Here is an 18,065-nt window from a genome sequence, read left to right on the forward strand (position 1 = left end):
CATCGCAAACGTGGCGTACCCCCTCTGGCCCCCTGGCTCATGCACCCCTACAGGGGCCACGTCACAGCCAGCCAGGAGAAGTTCAACACGCGCTTGAACCATGCGCTCCAGGTGGTCGAGCGGACTTTCGGCCGCCTCAAAGGGCGCTGGAGGTGTCTCCTCACCCGCCTGGATGCAGGCCTCACCAACATCCCCCAGGTTGTGGGTGCGTGCAGCGCACTCCACAACCTGGTGGAGAGCAAGGGAGAGGCCTTCTTCCAGGGCTGGGCTGTGGAGGCTGGCAGGGCCGACGTCCAGCCACCCGCTGCCCCCAGTCGCCAGGTCGACCCTGAGGGGATCCGGGTCCGGGAGGCGCTGCGGGCCCATTTTGACCAGGCTGCGGGGTGAACGCTGGCAAGGCCAGCTGTGGGTGAGCCACCCACTGCACGCCCCCCATCCTCCACAGCGCTACCTGCCCCACACCCACACCACAGAGAACCCAAGAGCACACCACCGCCACACTGCTGTGCAATAAAATGGAATTTTTTTTAAACAAAACCCTGCAACCTTGTATTATTAATATGAAAACAGAAGAAGAAGGGGGGAACTATGTACATGGGGGGGCAGGTACAAAACAGGGGTAGAACAAAAACTATTTACAAACATGGGGGGAATATGTACAAAGGGGGGCGCAACGTCCTCGGCCCCGCACCCTATTGTCCAGCGCCCGGTGTTGGGGGGCGCGACCCACGTTTTGGCTGGAGCCCTGGTCGAGGCTGGCTGGGGGCCGGGAGAACCGGCAAATAGGGCCGGCCGGTGTCTGCAGGCCCATGGTCCCCCTCGGCGGCAGGCCCCAGGGTGGCAGACGGTGGAGGGACGGCAGGTGGAGCGGCGGGTGAAGCGGTGGGCAGAGCGGCGGGGGGGCCAGGTGCTGTGCAATCTGTTGGAATGTGCGCATGAAGGCCCCCCAAGCCTCCTGGCGCCAGGCCAGCGCTCGCTCCTGGAACTCTAGCCGCCGCTCCTCCACCCGCAGGCGCCGCTCTGATACCTCCAGCTGATGGCGGAGGGTCGCGAGCAGCTGGGGGTCCGTGGCCGTCCGCGGGTGGCTCCTCCTCTGTTGGCCTCGTCCTGGGGCTGGTCTGTGCTCCACTGAGGGGCTGGCCTGCTGGGATGGCCTCGGTGGGCTCTCCGGGAGCACAGACACCTCTCTGGTGCTCTCCGGGCCCTCCGATGGTGCAGCTGCGGAACACAGGGGGGAACAAGAGTGGAGACAGCCGTTAGTGTGGGCCCTGACCCGTGGCCCTTGTCCCCCCACCCCTCTGCTGCTGGTTCCCCATCCCCGTGCCCCGGATATGCTGCTGATGTTGATGGGTGTGTCCCCCCTGGGGGACCCTAGGTTCCGCTCCCCCCATCCCCAGGGATGGGGCATGTCGCTGTCCTGCTGGGGGGCAGGGGCTGATGCACTCTTCTGAGGGACATGCCACTGCTGTCCTTGGGGCCATGGGCATCTGGGCGTGTGGAGGACCCTGGTCATGTCTCTTGTCCCCGCCCCTTAACCCCGGGAGTGTGCACCGGGGGGGTACATACCTGACGGTCCGCTTCCACGTTCGGGGGACACCCATTGGGCGGACGCCCTGCTGGAGCTGCAGGACGGGAGGGCGATGCGGAGCAAGTAGCTTAAGAAAAATACGATGTGTTAGCCAGAGACAAGCAACTACTGGACATTGGCAAACCAAAGCCTCAGTCTATAATTAGTACGTGACTCATGTATGTGGCTGTCTGTGCTGTTGCAGATGAAATTAAACTAGTTCATTTTTGCCTTTCCAGTATGTTCGCTTGCTAGTAATTTTCTGCCAAAACTGCAGAATGGGTTTGCTTTAGGTCAAAGGAGAGGATTCCTTTTGTCAAAGTGGTAAGCGTTTGTCAGTCCTCAAAGTGTTTTCTTTTATATAGCACAGTTCCACTTCTGTGAAATGGACTTTTAAACCTTAAATGGCGAAAATCGTTTACTGGTAGAACTCCATTGAAGTCATTATCTCAAAGTGCTGAACAATGTGTCCTACAAGTGATAGTGCAGAAGGAAGGTAAATTATATTGGAAAACATTGTGGACAGTGGAGACCAATGAAGAAGTTCACCCCATGCCAGAGGGAAAACACAAGGATTACTCTTCACTGAAGTCCCATTTACACCCTATCTTGAGACCTTAAGTGATGTATATTCTTGTCACGAGCCTCAGCACAGGGGAAAATTTCACCTGCAGTTGCAAGTGCTTGAAAGTATTATCCACTAATATTACCTTAGAGACTGCAGATTATGAGAGTTCTCTTCGGCTATGTCTAAACAGCCAAGATACCTCAAAAATAACAGCAGTTGTTTCAAAATAATGTTGGCATTGTCTAAATGTTGCATGCGCTATTGTGAAATAAATTAGAAATAACAGGTGCATTAATGTGATTGTGGTAAATCTCATTCCCTGAAGAATAATACCTATTTCAAAATAGGCTATCATGGGCCTGTTTTGAAACAGTACTATGGACCCAAAAATGCTATTTCAAAATAGTTGGGTTCTGTTTCAAAGCACATTTTGCATGTGGTTGTGTTATTGCAAAATAAGATCTTCTTTTGAAATAGGGCTGCGTAGACATAGCCTTCCTTTGTAAAATCGTGTGAGAGTCTACTTAAGCTAAATATATATCCGTGGGCTTGGATTCTGTGCTGTGCCTCCTGGAGACAAAACTCAGAAGATACAGCTCAAGGGGAAGGGGATTTATGGTGGTTGACACTTGTTACATACCAGTTTTGGGCTTTGTTCTCTGGTAAGCAAGCAAAAGATGTGTCCCTCCAGGGCAGCAAGAGGTTCATGGGGAGCACAAAGAAACTTTGGTCTTTTACCCTTTTAAAAAAAAAATACCACTTTTCACAGCAGACTTACTAGTGCTCCTTACCACCCTTATTTCTGTGCTGTTGCTGGCACTAAAGGCAGCACTGCTTTTCAAGTAAGGCAACTGGAGGTAAGCAGCTGCTGGCTGGGGCATTCATGTTGTTTGGAGTGCAGGAGGACTATTTTTCTCATAGTGCTTCTATCCTGCCCTGCAATGCCCAATCCCACAGTTCTTGTTGAAATTTTTATCCTGCCATTATGGCAGCAGGTCCTGCAGGACCCTCAGGGTCCCAATCCCAGTGTAGGGTGAGCAACAAATTCCGTGAATGATAAGAGGGAGACTACTGGGAAAATTGTTCACCAGTGCCATAACGTTAATGAGAAAAGTCAGGAGTTGCTCTGCATTAAGGTCTTCTCCTACTCAGGGCCATCCATGAGCTACTCATCTGTGTTCAATATGGAGAATTCCCTGACCATGGCATACTGTTGCACAGTAACTGAATGGGAAAAGTTCTCCCTCGGATGATTATAGGGCTTTTATGTTCCTTTTATTGGTCACCACTCTGTGGGCTAGCACAGGGGCATTGAGGGGCCATAATGGAAGCTAGAGTTCTATTTAGATCAGATTCTGTCAGGTGGAAAAAAACAAAATGGGGATAAGAAGATAGGAATTAAAAATGTCACAAGGAAAAACAAGAAAAGAATGACACACATTAAAGATGATGAACTTATTATTTAATTGAAATTTTCATATTGTAATGGGACTTGACAGAGGAAGAAAAGATAAGGATTATATTGATGAGGGAACATTTGTGGACCTCTGCCATCATGAATAGCTGACAGAATTTCTGTGTTACTATTTGGCTGAATAACTCTAATCAGCTTTTGAAAATGAGGATGGTCCAGTTAGATGAGGTAGGCCTTCCTGTACATGCTCCCCCTTTCCCAAAAGTGTCTCCAGTTCCTAGTGAATCTAAGCCCCTCCTCTCTACACCATTGTCTGAACTATGCATTGAGACTGAAGTTCTGTCTCCCTACCTGGCTTCTGCATATGGAACTGGAAGCATTTCAGAGAAGGCCAGTAGAATTACTAGCCAGAACAAATGCTAAAACAAAGTCAAATTATTTATGATTTATGCTAGTGGAAGTGAAATCAGAATGACTGACACGTTCCATTGGCTCCAGTCATAAATTGCCACACGCTCGCCACCTTTCACATGATGTGGGAACTTGCCTTATACAATGCTGTTGATCAAGAATCTCAGCAGTTTAGAGGAAATTAGTCAAAAAAAAGACTGGAACTGATGAAAGAAGGAAATTTCTGGGCAGCAAAGAAGGTGGGAGGGTCAAGATTACAAATAGAGAAGCCAAGAGCTGCTTATATAGAGAGAAGGCTCCCTGCCAGCTTCCCCATTGATGTTCCTTTCATAGCTTCACCCCAGGGACTAGTTGTCTTCTATTGCAACATGTGGACAAAGGTACTGCTTTCTTTTCATGTATTTTGAGTCCATCTGCTCATTTTAACCTTTTGCATCTTTTGCTGTTGATTCTTCAGTAGACTCCTGTAGGGCCTGTAGTTCATCTGCTTTAGGTTTCTTATGTTCTTTAACAAAGAAAAGGGGGAGAAAATCATACCGATTTGAGACACAAAAGTGTGTTCCTTCTTTGTTCCATCAATAGATTAGTCAGATTGAATAATCCTGTTCTTCAAAGGCTACGTCTACACTAGCCCCAAACTTTGAAATGGCCACACAAATGGCCATTTTGAAGTTTACTAATGAAGCGCTGAAATGCATATTCAGCGCTTCATTAGCATGCGGGCAGCCACGGTGCTTCGAAATTGACGCGCCTCGCCGCCACGCATCTCGTCCCGACGGAGCTCCTTTTCGAAAGGACCCCGCCTACTTCGAAATCCCCTTATTCCCATGAGTTGATGGGAATAAGGGGACTTCGAAGTAGGTGGGGTCCTTTCGAAAAGGAGCCCTGTCGGGACAAGACGCACGGCGGCGAGGCACGTCAATTTCGAAGCGCCGTGGCCGCCCGCATGCTAATGAAGCTCGGAATATGCATTTCAGCGCTTCATTAGTAAACTTCGAAATGGCCATTTGCGTGGCCATTTCGAAGTTTGGGGCTAGTGTAGACATGGCCAAAGAGTTGGTTCTTTTGAGAAAAGTGAGTGGGAAAGAGGAATAATGAGGGGGCTGTGGCAGTGGGGGATTTTGCTCTGTTTCAGTATTTTGGGAATTCTGCTCAAGTGTATGATTTGATCCACGTGCTCTAAATTGATTCCAAAGAGCCCAAATCTGAACTAATTTTTGAAGCATCGTGTTTCACCTTCACTTTCTAAACTATCTTTAGTGACAGGAACTCTTGGAGAAGGTTGGGTTGCCATTTTAGATTTTGATGGCGGTGGGGGGGGGAAGCTGCATCCCTGATTCCATTCCAGAGGCTAGTTGGGAACCTAAAAACTCATGGGCATATTGCAGGTAATAACCTAGAAATTAACTAATAGGAACAGTGCTCGTACTTGTTATATAAAGAAAAATATATAACAAGTACCAAATAAGGCCATATTTTAAGTTTATTTGTAAATTTAGAACAAACAGCAAGATATTTCCAATCCCAAACCTTGAGATGTCAGTTTTGGAACCTTAATAGAAGTTTGATACTTTCTATACTGTCTTTAGTAGAAACAAATAAAATCTGCTTAACATTTCAATCATTACTTTTAAATGCCTTATTGTAAAGAGGGGAACGAGATAGTTAATTTTTCCAGAAATGTTTAAAAGTAATTAAATTGTTGAAAAAAATAACACTCCAGATATGAGCTAAAGCAATGGCTGATGTTATGGTCTCATCTTGGCACAGTTGTCAATGGCCTTATTTATATCTAGATGTATTAATGTGTTGCTCTTCTCAGCATTACAAGAGCCATGTAACTTAGGGTATTCTATACTGCTGCCAGGATTGTAAATTCGAATTCAGGCAGCTATATGTGCACTAGCTTCCAGCCAGCCAGCATACGTCAAGGCAGCTGGGTACAGGAGGAATCCTGGACAGCATCTTTCTCGCCCGTAAAATGCACTATTTAACAGCTTCTGTGAAAAGTATGCATCCTAGACTATGTCTACATTAGCCCCCACCTTTCGAAAGGCAGATGCTAGTGAGACACTTCTGGATATACTAATGAGGTGCCGCAATGAATATGCAGCACCTCATTAGCATAATGGTGACCGCGCCACTTCGAAAGTTCCGCTTTCGATCATGTGTGGCTCGTCTACACAGGGTCCTTTTTGAAAGGACCCCTCACACTTCATAATCCCCTCATTCCTATAACTAAATAGGAATAAGGGGATTTCAAAGTGTGTGAGGTCCTTTTGAAAAGGACACCATGTAGACAAGCCACGTGTGATTAAAAGTGGCACTTTCAAAGTGCTGTGGCCTCCATTATGCTAATGAGGCACTGCATATTCATTGCAGCATCTCATTAGCATATCCCAAAGTGTCTCATTAGCATCTGCCTTTCGAAAGGGGAGGGCTAGTGTAGACAGGGCCCTCATGTGAATTCTTTCTCAAGTACTATGACAGAGATGAGATGATTTTGGTCCAGTGACTCAGAATGGTCAGCTGCATCCTCATGCCAAATTTTAGTGCACTATGCAAGGTTCTGTCAGATCCCCAACCCAAGGTAATGTGATTATGAGATGTCACTGTTTTCAGTCCCAGCAATAGCTGGATGAAACCCATCTTTGTTTGGGACACTGAAGGAAACGCAAACAACTCCCACCTTTCCCAGTGCTAGAATCAGATTAACACCCAAATTAAGACAAACTAACCCTGGACAAGATAGAGTTGATGGGTGAAAGCTCCAGTCTGCTTATGCAGTGCAAAATTAACTCAGACTGCCCAGAGAGACCCCGAGGGGAGTTCTCCAGGTGCAGGGAGACACTCCAGCTAATGTAAGACAGGCAGAGGAGGGTGTGCTGTCTCCTACACAGGCTCTACCACCCACCAATGACACTACCTCCACCAAAGCTGCATTGTCTGGCATAAAAGGAGGAGGAGATATGTTGTGGGCAGGGAGAGGGAATGTTGGGTGAGGGCAGGCAGGGAGGTAGTCGAAGGGGAAGAAGGTGTCGGGAGGGGATATGCTGGAGTGAGGTGATGTTGCACCTGATGCTCTGTTAAAGTTACTCCCTCTACCATCTTAAATCATGCCAGGGTTGGACAAAGCAAAATTAGGGAGCTGACATCAGATCTGCCTCCACATAGTCTTGTACCTGAGGTTGTCTTGGGCACAGGGGAGAATCAAACCCACTGTGGGAAGTGGGCAGGGGGAGAACATTTCACTCTTGGCTGAAAAGTCTGCCTTGAAGATGGCAAATTGGTACACTGGCTGGACTCTCTGTTATTAGATGCATAAAGACTAACAACTGCTGGAAATTTCTTCTTCCACCTAAAGATAGGCATGCAACTGTGTCCTAGCTTGACAGATACATATTTGATCGCAGTGACTTATGCAATCACAACTGGTTTTCATAACCACTATGGTCCACTGAGAATGATAGCAAGGGACTTGTCACCTCAAGGATTATATTTCTATTTCTCCTCCATAGTGTCTCCACAATACAATCCACCACCCAGTAAAGAGACTTAATTAAAGGATATAAAGGGGACGTGTGGAAAAATAATATCTTTTTATTTGATCAGCTTTAGTTGGTGGAAGAGATGAGCTTTGAAGCTCCATAGAGCTCTGCAAAACTTTCACCATCAGAAGATGGTATAATAAAAGATATTACCTCCAGCACCTTGTCTCTCTTCATCATGGGACAAATATGATTACAGCAATACTGCAAACATAGTATGAAATGTGACAGTGAGAGAAAGAAGGAAGCCAGAGTGGGTGTTGAAAGGAGATGGAGAAAGAGAAATAAACATATGTCTGTATGCCCAGTGGAAAAGAGGGGAAGTGAATCAAAGCTGAGCTAGATAATACCTTTGGTTGATTTTATGTACTCTGTAGAAGTCGGTCATCTACGCAGTCATGAAAGCAGTGTAAATTAATGGTGAGTAAAGCCAGAAAGTTAAAATTGCCAGATTTTAGACTTGAAATAATAAAAGAAATACAAGTTAGTAGAAATAAAAGGTTGGACATTTTTAATGTTTTCTTCTAAATTAAGACCTCTATTTTTTCCCCAGACTGTCACTGAAAATTTTGCCAGTGTTATCCATGGCTTGAATGCAAGCCACCTGACAGACCTAGTCATTCAAAGAAGCAAACGGATGATCCTGGATACTCTGGGAGTGGGGCTGCTTGGCACCACCACGGCAGTTTTCCATAAAGTTAAACAATACAGTAAAGTAAGTTACTTTGAACTTCACATTGTAGAAAAGCTATAGCTAAAAGAAAATTGAGGGAAAATAAAATTAAGATATTAAGGAAAAGTTACTCGTGGTGAGCTTTATTAGGTGATGGAATAGTTCCTTTGGAGAGAGGAAAGCTCCATTGCTTAAGTCACGTACTTAGGCTGGAAAAAGCTCTGGAAAATATGCTATATGAAAAATCCCTGCATAGCAAGCAGAACACAGACTAGATAACCTGCCAGATCCTTTCTCTCATATCTGAGACTCTAGGAAACACAGCTGCTGGCTTCTACTTTTCACTGGCAACTGCTCAGGCCCCGCTCAGGCCCACATCCTGCCCCCAGCCCTACTTTTCCTGCCCAATACTGTCCCTCTCCCACATATACCCCACCTCTGCTCCTTCCCTCTCTGCAGCTCCTTCTGCAAGTGTTGGAAAGGCTGCTTTGGAGCACATGGGAGGTGCTGGAAGGTAGGGGGTGGAGTTGATCGGTGGTGCAGCTGGCAGGCAGGAAGTGTTGCGAAACATGGGGGGAAGCTGGCTGCCAGTGGGTGCTAAGCACCCAGTATTTTTTTTTCCATGGGTACTCCATGCTAGGAAAGATATCAGTAAAAGAAACAATATTAAGACTGTTCTAAAAAGTTATAATGTGCAGTATACAGGGATATTAAATACTCAACATTAAGGTCATTTCTAGTACAGTAAGCCCTTGAAATGTGCGATTTCAAGTTGTGCTTAACTCGCCTTAACGCGAAAGCGCAACTCAAAATCCTGCTCCCCCCAGCCCCAGTTCAAACCGTCCCCCCCAGCCCCATGGAGCCTCCGTTCAACCTTGCCCCTGGTCCCAGTTCAAAGCACCCATGGCCCCTGTTCAACCTCACAGCCCCAGTTCAAACCCCCCCACACGCACAGCTCATGCACCCCGTGTGTGGCTTTGGCTCAACTCCACCCCTGCCTCCCTGCAGCCATAACCCACCCCAGGCTTAACCCCACTGCCTCCCTCCCATGGCTCCAACCCACCGCCAGACTTAACCCTCCCCAGCTGCACCCCTAACCCCGGGACTTACCTTTCAAAAGGAGCTCCAGGTGCTCCTGCTGCTTCCTCGGCTGCAGAGCATGCGTTCCGCTGGGGAAGAAAGCCGCCCCGAGACTTACACGAAATTCAAGTTATGCGAGGGTGCGTGGGAACACAACCCTCACGTAACTCGAGGGACTACTGTGCATGCTATACTACTGTATAGAAACATTGGCTCCAGTTTCCCTCCAGTCTCCTTTCAGTTACACAAGGGAAACATTTTGCACTTCAGTAGTATCATTCCTGGCATACATCCAGGCCTACTGTTTCATTTTAGAAGGCCGTGGGTGGTTGGGACTGTGTTTCTGACATCTGCGTGTGGAGAGGACCCTCCCAAGCTGACTGGGGCTTAGCTGCTTCTCTGGCACTTGGTCCTTTCCTTGAATCCCATGAAGGCCTGTCAGGGATCCATGTAGGGGGAGTGACAAGGACTTGATGGGCGAAGGGGGGTATGTCCAGAAGCAGGAGAACCATACATCATTCCCCCCAGCATCCAGTGGAGATGGCAAGGAGAAGCCCGAGCCTCTCATTTTTTCCAGAGACCTTTTTGCAATGGGGAATCTCTTTAAAGAGGAAGGGGGAAGGCTTTGGGAGCTATAGCCAGTGGATCTTGGAGGAGGAGATAAAAATTACTAGAGCAGGTATGGAGGTATATTGATGTCCCTGGCCTCCTGGTGATCCTCGTGAGATCTACACAGTAGAGGGGTGGGTCCCGTGGTTTAGTTTGCAGGACAGCAAACTTTCTCACCGCACCTGACAGAACACAACAGTGGAGTTCCTATCAGGGGACATTGCTGGGGCATTCCTCTTCCATGGGAGGGTGCAAATTCAGTCCTAAATGCTGATGTCAGGGACAGCAGCGTGGATGCAGATTAACTCGATTACTAAGACTAACTCTTTTTCTTCAAGGAAATCACTCTGCATGTACCTTAGCATTAGTGTGATCAGAATCTGGCCCTACATTTCTGCACCCTTTGGTTAATCTGATTATCCCATTGATTTACTCTCAACAGCTGGTAAAAATAATTGCCTTGTAATTGATGAAAACAGTGAGATGGAGGCACAATGTATTGTCTTGTGCTTGAGTTCAGGATTTTGCATTAAATTATATCCAAATTAAACCCAGGTCTACAATTCAGATTCATCCAGCACGGTGTGGGGTCGCTCCGATTTCAGACTTCCTCCTCTGTATGCAGCTTTTGTGAATGGAGTAGCTGTAAGTAACATCTTCTCCCGCTAATCTATATCTGCTCTTAGATGCTATGTGCCATGATACCTTGCATTTATATTCACTACGTTTTTAATTTACTTCCTTCTTGCAGCTGATGCCAGATTTACAGCCACTATAAAAGCTGTCCTAAAGTGTCCTACCAATGTACCTCATCTTTATTCCAGGCACCAATTTTAAGGATGAAATAGGATATTTCATCTTGCATCTTATGACATGTATTGTGGTAGTTCGAGGGCCCAATTATACGAGGTACTTTAGTTACATGCAAAAAAAACTCTAGCTTCCACTGATTTCCGTGACACCCACATTTCACACATAGCAGGCAATAATACAGAAAAGACATCTCCCTCCCCCCCCGCTTTTTTATATCTAAACACACATATATAGAGTATCATAGCAATAGCAATCAGATATATACAAAAATATCATAATCTTCAGTTACATGTGTTGAGAAAAACTTCATGGCCATGTCTACACTAGCCAAAAACTTCGAAATGGCCATGCAACTGGCCATTTCGAAGTTTACTAATGAAGCGCTGAAATACATATTCAGCGCTTCATTAGTATGCGGGCGGCCGCGGCACTTCAAAAATTGATGCTGCTCGCTGCCGCACAGCTCATCTAGACGGGGCTGCTTTTCAAAAGGACCCCGCCTACTTCGAAGTCCCCTTATTCCCATCTGTTCATAGGAATAAGGGGACTTCAAAGTAGTCAGTGCCGCAGCCGCCCGCATGCTAATGAGGCGCTGAATACGTATTTCAGCGCTTCATTAGTAAACTTCGAAATGGCCATTTGCATGGCCATTTCAAAGTTTTTGGCTAGTGTAGACGTAGTCTATATTTTGTGTGTACTCTGTTTTATCAATAACATGATAATTGGTGCCTTAGAAATTTAGCTTAAATTCAGACCCAATCTGAAGTCAATGACCTATTCTGAATTATGCAAAACTAGTCAAGGTAACAAACTGGGGAACTGGTATATTAGGAATGCCCAGTGCAGCAGTGAGGTCTTGGTTAAATCAGGCCTCTCATTTCAAATGAGGACAAATATTTTTGAAAAGACATAACACCCTTCATGGTGAAGGTCTTTAATTACAACAGTTAATAAATTCAGAATGTCCAAATCCTATATTCATCAAGGTCATAGGTCAAACCCAAGATCCCACTACACATCAAAGGAAAACTGTTTTAGCGACAGCATAAGGCAAAATCTTCAGCCCCCATAGAGACAGGATATTTTTGTAGCTGACCGAACACTCCTCAGAGCAGGAACAATGTGCATTTCTGTTTGTATGGTACATAAAACAACAAGGACCTGACAGGCTGTGTCATCATAATGAGAGGGGGCATTGGAAGTGACCCATGTATTTAGATTACCTGACATATATAAGATTCTTGTCACTTTTCTTTAGCTGAGCTACAATGTTCTTTGTTTGCAGCAGGCTTTTGGAATGTGGCAAGGTAATCGCCTGGAAGTGAGAAAAGTCTCTTTTATCCCATTAAATTCCACCTGATTTTGCTGAGATATAAACTGTTAAAAACAACCTTTCCCTGTGTGGCTTAAGTTTCTGAGGGGAAACTTTGGCAGCATGCCCATATTCTAACTGAACACAAACTTTCTAAAGTACAGGACTCCTGGTCCTGCTAAATCAGCAGCAACAGCACAAACTATACCTGGGGAACACCTGCGAGTGGCCAGGATGGTAGGGGGTGGGGTTGAGGAACCAGGCCAGACTGTACTAGACCCATCCCCTTTCCCAAAATGCCACACAGCTGCAGCACACAACCCCAGGAGGCCAGTGGCCTATCCCTAACTCTGGGGTAGCAGCCTTCTCCCAGTACTAGCTAACACAGTCCTGTTGCTTATGTAAGGAATGTGACAGCAGGAGCTCATTACGGCTGAAGGAGTTGGGGAATGTGTCCTGCAGAGATCACAACCCCTTACCACCCACAAGGTGACCCTCAGCCAGACCAATTTAACTGAACTCTATAGGATATGCTGAGGACAACCAAAACCATAGGACGAAGCCTTTAGAGTTATAAAGCTGGTGAAATTGAGATCCAACTCAAGCCCCCTCTGCAAAGTGTATAAAGGGCTGTAAGCTTTTGTGGGCAAAAACTCACTTTGTCAGATGCATGTCATGCATGATAAAGTGAGTTTTTGCCCACGGAGGCTTATGATCCAAAAAATCTGTTAGTCTACAAGGTGCCATAGGACCTCTTGTTTTTGCAGATACAGGATAACACTAACATACTAATACTTATAAAGGGTTGAACCTCTCTCTTCCAGCACCCTTTTGACCAAACTGGTGACAAAAGAGAGAATTTCCCGGACCATAGGAGGTCAATATTGTCACATTACTGATACTTCTCCTGCTTACTGGGTTCTTAGAAGACTTTTAGGTGTAAATTACAGCTAAACAACAGCACAGAACACGAAGACCCATGTAAAACTTTATGGGACTACGGGAAACTTGGCCACACCCATGAAAAGTGGTCATCTGGCTAACTAAAATCATGCTCGATAATGGAGTTTTCTGGACCAGAGAGTTCTGGATTAGAGAGGTTCAACCTGTATTATGATAGTCTTATTTTTTCCATTATCATGTTTCTGCATAACTCAATACAAAGAAAGCATAACTAAAAATAAAGATTGTCCTGGAAGAAAATTAAATTCTTCAGTGTTTATTGGTATCGGTTAAAATCTTTTCATTAGGAATGGGATTAGCTGATCTTGCCAAGGTAAATGGTAAATCTCTGGTTACAAATCAAGGCATTACTCTTTCCCAAAAGGTTCACGCAATGGATTTCGATGACACCTGGCATCCAGCCACCCACCCATCTGGAGCTGTGCTGCCTTCTCTGATTGCTGTGTCAGAAATGCTGCCTCGAAAGCAAAGACTCTCTGGCCTTGATCTGCTCTTAGCTTTCAATGTGGGGGTTGAAGTACAAGGCAGATTGATGCGCTTTTCCAATGAAGCCAGCAATATTCCAAAAAGGTAAGAGAAGGGTAGTATTTGGGTTGCACAAAGGTGCTTTGTTCATTTTTTGATATAATTAAGATTAAGCAGTGAAAGCAATGCTCATTTCCCATCTCCAATTACTCTCTGAGGAAACTCTCGAACTGTGTTTTGCGAGACTTGCTACAAAGGCTGAATAAATTAATTTCTTTCATAGCTGGAGGCAACTAGTCAGTATCATCTTCCTACTGTACTTCAAAATTCAAAGTGGTGATAGCTGCACAACTAATCTCATTTGCAGTGTGGCGCCATGCAATCTTTAAAAACAAAACGAGCACTCCATTGTAATTTTTACCTTTTAGATGAACAATAGATGGTATTTACTTTTTAATGTGGTGGCACTGTTTGATGTGTAGTCAGTGGGACATCTGAAAAGATTCCATTAGCCTTTACATTGATTCAAAATAATGAAAAGATGCTAGCGAGAAAAATCTCAGCCTGGCAGTTTTTTAATCAGACATAGAAATGAAACTGATCAGGTCTTAGTATGCAAACAGAAGATTATTGCTTGCTCCCAGAAATGGGAATTAATCTCTCCCTAGGCCAAACCTTGGGCTCAGTACAGTTCCAGAATAAACAGGCTCTAGACTGGAGATGGCCTCAAAGCAGCTCAGGAACAAAAAATTCCCCTCCATCAGGATGTATACTTTTTTGTTGCTACCTCAACCCTACAGTTGCTGCTGTGCTGCTCACTACACATAGGGTGCATCTACACTAACAACTAACTTCAAAGTTAACGTCAACGTTAGGCACTACTTCGAAGTAGCCAGCAGAGAGTCTGCACACATTTTCCCTCACTTCGAAGTTAACGTCAAAGGAGGGAGCCCAACTTTGAAGTCCTTACTCCATTCCTGGAAATGGAGTAGTGCCCAACCCCAAAGTTAAACTTTGAAGTAGGGTGTGTGTAGACCCTGACCTTTGAAGTTGCTTACTTCGAAGTTGTACTTTGAAATAAGCAACTTCAAAGTTATTTTTGTAGTGTAGAAACACACTTGGGCTATGTCTGCACCACAAAAATAACTTCAAAATTGCTTATGAAAGCAACTTCAAAGTAGAGCGTCTACACACACCTTACTTTGCAGTTAAACTTCCAAGTAGGGTATTACTCCATTCCCGGGAATGGAGTAAGGACTTTGAAGTGGGGCTCCCTACTTGGAAGTTAACTTCAAAGTAAGGAAAAATGTGTGTAGATTCTCTGCTGGCTACTTCTAAGTAGTGCCTAACTTTGAAGTTAGTTCCTAGTGCAGATGCCCCTATATGTAGTGAGCAGAGTTGGTGATAGGTAATAAAGTATTTATAAAGCGCCACATTCACAGACGTACTTGAGTGTTGGCTGTATGTACAAGGCTCTTGGTATTTTGGATACAGATGTAGCCACACACTTTTCTGTGCGAGACCCAAGCTTGCAGGCATGTTCTGAGAGTGATAATAGTCTTGGACCCCACTGGCAAGATTGGATGTGGGACAGATCTGATTTGAGGATTCTGCTCCGGGTCCTTCAACTTGTGATAGGGCTCAAAGTAGCCAATTAGCTGTTGGTGCCATCAGGCCTTAGTTGGGTATTCACATGCCTGCCACTGCCAGTGGAAATTCACATGCCTGCCAGGGAAGCTGGCAACTGAGCAGAGGTTTTTTGAGAACATCGGTGGTCCTAAATATTGGTGAGATGCCTAAAGAAGCAGCAAGACATCTTAATACCTTTGTGAATCTACTCCAAAGCCTTTCAACCTGCCCAAAACTCTTTGGCTGTATCTGTACTACAGAGATTTTTCAAACGAAGCCCTTCCCAAAGATTTCTTCCAAAAGAAGTTCTTTTGGAAGACATTGTCCACACACAAAAAAACAGATCAAAAGAGTGATCTGCTCGTTTGAAAGAGTGTCCACACAGCCTCCCCTCTTTCAAAAGAACAGGCCAGGGATTGAAAAATCAGGCCCCATGAGGACTGCTCTTTTGGAAAAAAAGGCCTGCAGAGCATGTACACGTTTTCTTTCAAAAGAAGCATTCGAAAGGGGGCGCTCATCTTGAAACAGGAGTGGAAGAGCGATTTCAAAAGGAGCACCACATTCTTTTGATTTACTTTTGAAAGAACGCTTTAGCCGTGTCTACACGTGCACGCTACTTCGAAGTAGTGGCACTAACTTCAAAATAGCGCCCGTCACGGCTACACGTGTTGGGCGCTATTTCGATGTTAACATCGCCGTTAGGCGGCGAGACATCGAAGCCGCTAACCCCATGAGGGGATGGGAATAGCACCCTACTTCAAAGTTGAACATCGAAGTAGGGCACGTGTAGACGATCCGCGTCCTGCAACATCGAAATAGTGGGGTCCGCCATGGCGGCCATCAGCTGAGGGGCTGAGAGACGCTCTCTCTCCAGCCCCTGCGGGGCTCTATGGTCATCGTGTGCAGCAGCCCTTAGCCCAGGGCTTCTGGCTGCTGCTGCAGCAGCTGAGGATCCATGCTGCAGGCACAGGGTCTGCAATCAGTTGTCGGCTCTGTGGATCTTGTGTTGTTTAGTGCAACTGTATCTGGGAGGGGGCCCTTTAAGGGAGAGGCTTACTATTGAGTCTGCCCTGTGACCCTGTCTGCAGCTGTTCCTGGCACCCTTATTTCGATGTGTGCTACTTTGGCGTGTAGACGTTCCCTCGCAGTGCCTATTTCGATGTGGTGCTGCCCAACGTTGAAGTTGAACGTCGACGTTGCCAGCCCTGGAGGACGTGTAGACGTTATTGTAGCGTGCACATGTAGACGTAGCCTTTTTGTGTGTAGATCCTCTTCGGGATCTTTCGAAAGAGCCCCCTACTTTTGAAAAATCTTTTGAAAGAATTTGATAGTGTAGACTCAGCCCCAGTACTCTTCCCCTCCCCACTCCAAGCAGAACTGCACTCCTGCCACTGTGTTCAGAGGTTCAGATCAGCTTTTCCTTTGCATTAATATATAGCAATGTGTTTCAACATATAGGCAATATGGGAGCTTTGCTGGAGTTAGGATTACCAGATAGGGCCTTGGGATTTTAAATATACGCTAATTTTTGGTCTGATCCAACTCCCACTAAAGTCAGTAAGGGTGGGATGAGGTGCTTACAGGGAGTTCTTCCCTGGAATTCATATTTCTCTTCTCTGAAATCTAGTACCAAACAGCTGTTTCTGTTTTCTCAGGTTTCACCCGCCAGCTGTGGTTGGTACCATGGGGAGTGCGGCAGCTGCTGCCAAACTGTTAGCACTTGATCAGTTTAAATGTAAAGAGGCTTTAGCTGTTGCTGCTTCTTATGCAGGTGCCCCAATGGCGAATGCAGCAACACAAACCAAACCCCTCCACATTGGCAATGCAGCTAGGCATGGCCTGGAAGCAGCTTTCTTAGCATCACTGGGTCTTCAGGGCAACAAACAAATCTTGGACATAGAGTCAGGGCTGGGTGCCTTTTATACAGACTATACTCCCCGGATCCTGCCAACTTTGCAGTCTTATTCCTGGCTGCTGGATCAACAAGATGTGGCCTTCAAGCGCTTTCCTGCTCATCTTGGAATGCACTGGGTGGCAGATGCTGTCTGTTCACTGAGGAAGCGCCTTGTTGATGGTGAAGGCTCCGTCCCCATTAGCAGAATTGAGGAAGTCATTGTCAAAGTCCCAGATGTTAGATATGTGAACAGACCTTTCCCTAACTCGGAACATGAAGCCCGGCATTCCTTCCAGTTCACCGCATGCACTGCTTTGCTGGATGGCAGCATCTCAGTTCAGTCATTTAGCGATCAGAACATTTGTAGGCCGATGTTGAAGGAGCTGCTCAGGAAAACAAAGCTGGAACACCCTTCTGACAACAAGCCTAGCTTTGAGAACCTTTATTGTGAGGTGACCATTACTCTGCAGGAAGGCAACACGCTTAGCGAACACTGTGATACATTCTACGGACACTGGAGGAGGCCCCTAAGTACAGAAGATTTGAAGAAAAAGTTTCATTCCAATGCGTCCAGTGTGCTCTCAGTGGAAGCCGCAGAAGGCATTGTGGAGACTGTGGATAATTTAGAGAAAGTAGATGACTGTTCTGTGTTAAGTGCATTTCTTAAAGGGACAAAGCCAAAAAGGTACTTTCAAAATGATGCTTATCTTGAAAAAATGGACATTTGTTGACTTATCCTCATAGTTACTCGTATGCACTTAGAATGCACCAGAACAAAGAAAACTCAATCATATTGCTTTCCTGGAATGTAAGCAGCACCACTACTGTGCTGCTGTCAGTGTAACGATTACGTTCTGCTATAGCCGTGCTGTGCTGGAAGGAAGGTCCTGTGTTGGCAATGTCCCCCTTGATTATCCTTATAACATTACAAGAAGAGGTACCTGAAGGCCCCACAAAAATACCACTCTTAATGGGTGATTTCTGCTACCAAGTTCTCTGCGGACTGGTGCCAGAAACAAAAGCCTCACCCTAGGTGCCCTGCTTCTACAGGCGGTCCCCAACTTATGGCCATTCGTACTGACAACCAACCTCCAGCTCACCTCCCCCAGCAGGGGGCTC

General features: G+C 45.9%; 1 protein-coding gene across 1 annotated transcript; it reads left to right on the forward strand.

Moving 5' to 3' along the window:
- The first annotated feature begins 4,328 nt into the window (after positions 1–4,328).
- Positions 4,329–17,677, forward strand: ACOD1 (aconitate decarboxylase 1). The gene is made up of 6 exons (XM_074977040.1): positions 4,329–4,340; positions 8,062–8,223; positions 9,938–9,940; positions 10,426–10,515; positions 13,323–13,528; positions 16,708–17,677. The coding sequence occupies exons 1-6, from the start codon at positions 4,329–4,331 to the stop codon at positions 17,675–17,677; spliced, it is 1,443 nt and encodes a 480-aa protein (XP_074833141.1).
- The last annotated feature ends 388 nt before the right edge of the window (positions 17,678–18,065 follow it).

The sequence above is a fragment of the Carettochelys insculpta genome, chromosome 1 (assembly GCF_033958435.1).
Source record: "Carettochelys insculpta isolate YL-2023 chromosome 1, ASM3395843v1, whole genome shotgun sequence".
Classification (NCBI taxonomy): Eukaryota; Metazoa; Chordata; order Testudines; family Carettochelyidae; genus Carettochelys; species Carettochelys insculpta.

What these genes read in the sequence shown, in the direction of transcription:
- ACOD1 (XM_074977040.1), top strand. An exon ending in CTTTTGTGAATGGAGTAGCT is followed by an intron (nt 10,516 to 13,322) that starts GTAAGTAACATC and finishes CTTTCCCAAAAG; the next exon opens with GTTCACGCAATGGATTTCGA. An exon ending in GCCAGCAATATTCCAAAAAG is followed by an intron (nt 13,529 to 16,707) that starts GTAAGAGAAGGG and finishes CTGTTTTCTCAG; the next exon opens with GTTTCACCCGCCAGCTGTGG.